The sequence below is a fragment of the Scylla paramamosain genome, chromosome 7 (assembly GCF_035594125.1).
Source record: "Scylla paramamosain isolate STU-SP2022 chromosome 7, ASM3559412v1, whole genome shotgun sequence".
Classification (NCBI taxonomy): domain Eukaryota; kingdom Metazoa; phylum Arthropoda; class Malacostraca; order Decapoda; family Portunidae; genus Scylla; species Scylla paramamosain.
Genome location: NC_087157.1, coordinates 22226392 through 22231804, shown reverse-complemented (window position 1 = coordinate 22231804; position 5413 = coordinate 22226392). Strand labels below are relative to the sequence as shown.

At 39.3% G+C, this 5413-nt stretch overlaps 1 protein-coding gene across 1 annotated transcript; it reads left to right on the top strand.

Annotated features, from left to right (window-relative positions):
* The first annotated feature begins 268 nt into the window (after positions 1-268).
* Positions 269-1666, top strand: LOC135101779 (KRAB-A domain-containing protein 2-like). The gene has a single exon (XM_064006072.1). The coding sequence runs from the start codon at positions 269-271 to the stop codon at positions 1664-1666; it is 1398 nt and encodes a 465-aa protein (XP_063862142.1).
* Positions 1667-5413: the final 3747 nt, after the last annotated feature.

Below are 5413 nucleotides of genomic sequence, written 5' to 3'. Positions count from 1 at the left end.
CTGAAAATTATAGCCATTTCATGAAACGACTGAATTATTGTCATGCTTGTTACACTATATGGCTGTTTTGAATTAGACAAAATGTGAACTAGTGGTTTGACGATGTGAACTAGCGGTTTGACGTCCATTGACAGCCATGACGTCATTGACAGTGATACACCCACCAATACTAATCAGTCAGTTCAGCTCAGCCACATTGAGAGCACACACTAAACACTCAGCTCCGAGTCTCTTTGCTGATTCCAGTTGAAGCCAGTTCCTTCACAAGATGTCTGAAAGCATAGAGTTAAAATTTCGTGAAGAATTATATTCTAGGTATGAGAAGTGTCGCAAATATCTCATTCCGAAAGAAGAATATTTCCAAATTATTGAGGACATTCGTACAACTAGTGAAAGGAAGAACACTAAGAGTCGCCATCAATACTACCTTCTGAGTAAATATGAAGTGCTACAGTGTGGTGATGTTGAGAAACTTATCAAGAAACGACAAACCCCAGATGAAACACCGGTGTACTATGTCTCCATTGAAGACACTTATGACATTGTTAAGAGGGCCCTTGTTGCAACTGGACACGGTGGTCGAGATAGAATGACTAAAGAACTCCAAGTGAAATACGCCAATATTCAGCGGGATACAGTTGAACTATTCAAATCGTTGTGTCAGGAATGCCAGAAAAAGAGAAAGCGACCAATGACAAAGGGAGTTGTGGTTAAACCTATTCTGAGTAGTGAATTTTCATCACGTGGGCAGGTAGATCTTATTGACATGCAGTCTATGTCGTGTAGAACTTACAAATGGATTATGGTTTACCAAGACCACTTAACAAAGTTTTGCGTTCTGCGTCCACTCAAATCAAAGCGTGCAGCTGAAGTAGCATTCCAACTAGCTGATATTTTTCTTCTCTTGGGGGCTCCTGTAGTTCTTCAATCAGACAATGGTTCTGAGTTTACTGCTCAGATCATTACTGAACTGTGTTCCATGTGGCCTGAATTATCCATCGTTCATGGTAAGCCAAGACACCCACAGAGTCAAGGCTCTGTGGAGAGAGCAAATGGTGACATAAAGGACATGCTTGTTGCTTGGATGGCTGACAATAACTCAACGGACTGGGCAACGGGCATAAAATTTGTTCAATTCTCCAAGAATTCTGCCTATCACGTAGGGATCAAGAGAAGTCCATATGCTGCAATGTTTGGTGTGAATGCCAGAGTCGGACTGACATCAACATCACTTCCACAAGAAATCATCAGTTCCCTGCAGTCTGAACAAGACCTTGTAACCTTGCTTCAAGAAAGAGAAACTGATACCAACAATCCTGAAACAGAAAGTACAGACCAAGAACCAGTCGCAGCCGAAATTAACGAGGATGAGCAAGAAATTGATGTCAACTCCCAACGTATAGCTGCCAGTGAACCAGAACAAGTACATGGGCAAGAACAAGAAGAAGAACATAAACCTGTATCCCCTCATCACCCTGATCTTGATCAACTGCAACACAGCATCAACTCCCAACGTATAGCTGCCAGTGAATTCCAGAAACAACAAGCGGAGCGTATGGTGAAGAGAAGTCGAATAGAGTTAAAAGCAGGTGAGATAGGAGACAACGTTGCTCTTCCCATTCCTTTAGTTGATCGAGGTCGTGGAGACCCAAGGAACATCTTATGAGTTATAGTGAGTAGGAGCATAAACGATCAGTACAAAGTAGCTACCAAAAGTGGTGTTCTAAAAGGAAGCTATTCAAGGAATCAATTTGACATTTGTCCTGAAAGATTACTGAGAAAGGGCGACATTAACAGTGATACAGAAATTTCTCTCCGAGAGGCCGTTATCAAAGAATCTGTCAATGGAGGACAAGGTTTTGTTAGTGTTCTTGTAATGGTCACAAAAAAATGCCAATCAAACCGATGTAAATGTTTCAAATCTAAACAGCTTTGCAATAGTAGATGTCATAACAGCCTTAATTGTACAAACAAGTAGCATGAATGAGTAATTGTGTTGTCATATGTAATTCTATTGTTTAAGTGATTTATTTTTGAACTACAGTTGTACTTTTGTAATTTGTGATTTTTTTATGAACTTTAACATGCTTTTAAAATATACTGTATTTTAACATGCTTTTAAACTATACTGTATTTGAATAAAAACAAATTATGTAGATAATCCTGAATTTCTACTAAATTTCTTTAGTCATTTCGCGAAATAGCTGGGCAAAAAATTTAGTCATTTCATGAAATGGCTATAATTTTCAGTCATTTCGTGAACTGACTGGCCTCCACAGGCAATACATGTAATGACTAAGAATTTCAGTCATTTCACGAAATGACTGATTTCACAGTTTGACTGTAACATATATATATATATATATATATATATATATATATATATATATATATATATATATATATATATATATATATATATATATATATATATTAAATGTGTAAATGGGCAGGAGATTCTCTCTTAGGTATATTTCGTTAAATGTGACCGTCATTTCGGCATTTGTAATTTTCTTTAAGGTATTTTCTCTGTACATTAGCAGAGTGATGGTTTCGCCGTAGCTAGCCAATGGCGCTAGATCCGTATTTTAGGTCTCTTGACCCTTCTTCAGTAGCTGGTGGTATTCTTCCTTTGGGGGTAGAAGTGAGAATGACGGGACGTCATTCTCACTTTTATAAACTCTGCTCGCCCGCACGTCCCGTCATTCTCACTTCTACCGCAGAAGAGGTAGTAGTCAGAGGCTGGAGGAGAGGGAGGAACAAGCCCTGAATCGTCCAAGATAGAGTTTTTAGCTCTGAGCCTTTTTTTTTTTTTTTTAAGCTCTGAGGTCTAAGCGAAGAGTTCAGCTTTAGGGATAGATGTGATAGCAGTGGTGCCATCTCGTTGAAATAAAGAAGAGAAAGAAGAAGAAGCAAAGTTATTGGAGATGTTTTTGGCTAGATGCCAGAAGTCACGAGGGGAGTTAGATCTTGAAAGATTTTGACACTTTCTATTAATGAAGGAGTTTTTGGCTAGTTGGAGAACAGACTTGGCATGGTTCCGGGCAGAAATATAAGGCACACGAGAGTCTGATAATAAAAGGCTTAAGTACCTTTTGTGGGCCACAACTCTATCATGTATAGTATGAGAACAGGCTGTGTTAAACTGTGGAAGGTTTAGGTCGAGAAAAAGAGTGAGGAATGTACACCTCTATGCCAGATAATATCACCTCTGTTATGCACTCGGCACACAGAGACAGATCTCTGACATGGAAGCAGTAGTCATTCCAAGGAAAATCACCAAAATGCCTAATTAGGTTCCCCAACTAGCAGAGGCAAAACGCCAGAGGTACCTCCACGTAGGGGAATCCTGAGGAGGGACTGGAGCGATAGGACAAGATAAAAACATGAGATTGTGATCGTAGGAGCCCAACTGAGAAGAGAGGGTGACAGCATAAGCAGAATGATTAGAGGTTAGGAAAAGGTCAAGAATGTTGGGCGTATCTCCAAGATGGTCAGGAACACGAGTAGGGTGTTACACCAACTGTTCTAGGTCGTGGAGGATAGCAAAGTTGAAGGCTAGTTCACCAGGATGGTCAGTGAAGGGAAAGGAAAGCCAAAGCTGATGGTGAGCATTGAAGTCTCTAAGAATGGAGATCTCCCCAAAAGGGAAGAGAGTCAGAATGTGCTCCACTTTGGAAGTTAAGCAGTCAAAAAATTCTTATAGTCAGAGGAGTTACGTGAGAGATATACAGCACAGATAAATTTAGTTTGAGAGTAACTCTGTAGTCATAGCCAGATGGTGAAAAACTCAAAAGATTCAAGAGTGTGGGCACAAGAGCAGGTTAAGTTCTTGCGCACATAAACGCAACATCCAGCTTTGGTTTGGAAATGACGATAGAGAAAGTAGAAGGGAACACAAAAGGGGCTACTGTTAGTTGCCTCAGTCACCTGTGTTTTAGTGAGGAAAAGAAGATGAGGTTTAGCAGAGGAGAGGTGGTGTTCTACAGATTGAAAATTAGATCTAAGACCGCGAATGTTGCAGAAGTTAATGAAAAAAAAGTTGGGGTGGGGGTGTCAAGACACTTATGATCGATATCAGAAGAACAGTCCAACCTGGGGACATTTGTGGTCCCCTCTGCAGATGGGGAATCTGAGACTGGTGCAGGAGTCACCATAATAATTGTGAATTTTGAGTGAAGGGTGTGTGTGTAATTAGGTGCTTGTACTTTTGTGTGAAGGAAGAGAGTTGTCTTTAGAGGGCAGGCTGTGACTGCCCCCTTGTGTTGTAAGACACAAAGGTAAACGTTCAGTGAGGGCACAGCTGGATTTAATGATAAGTTCACAGCACCCCTGATCCAGTGCTTTAGATTTCACTGGGAGTAATTACTTTTCAGCAGGTGCCTACTGCTTCCTCCTTTTATATATATATATATATATATATATATATATATATATATATATATATATATATATATATATATATATATATATATATATATATATATATATATATATATATATATATATATATATATATATATATATATATATATATATATATATATATATATATATATATATATATATATATATAAGTTCACAGCACCCCTGATCCAGTGCTTTAGATTTCACTGGGAGTAATTACTTTTCAGCAGGTGCCTACTGCTTCCATATATATATATATATATATATATATATATATATATATATATATATATATATATATATATATATATATATATATATATATTGTTAAGACCACAGTTACCAGCCCCTTCACAAAGTTGCCGCACCTGGACTAGCTTCCCTGAACCGCTTCCTGCGTGGACTCAGTGCAGGGCTCCCTTCTGACTCCTGCACCCTTTTCAGAATGGTCGTAACACCAAGTCATATTAATAGAGGTCGTCAGTCTTTTTTACCGACCTACAAAAAATGGAAATACTCTAACAACATTTAACACCCACAGCTGTGAAAGAATCGACAACCACATCTAGGAAAAACAGCTATAACATATTCGTATAATAACACGTAGATGGTAGAGGTATAATACCTTGTTGGACACCTGCCCTCTGTAACAAGTCCTCCCACTGTCCAACAGTGTTATAGCCTCAAGCCGAGCAGTGTCGTTTACTTCCTCCTGGACAGCAGGCCTTGTCAGGACCTGAGGAGGGAGTAAAGTTCACTACACAGCTAATAAAGTCCTCTGTGGCTGAACTGCATTAGCCAGCAGTAGCATTTAAGACAAAATGTACTCACGAACAAGAGACACAACCACAAACGAGTGCCCACGAACACACAGGAGGGTCAATCACCGCTCACTGTGCAACAGCTCGGCTTGCACATACATACAGCTGATGAGTCACTTTTCTGAGTATAATGTGTGTTATAAACAACTACCCTTTCTGGCACACTACTATAGAGACTCCTGTTC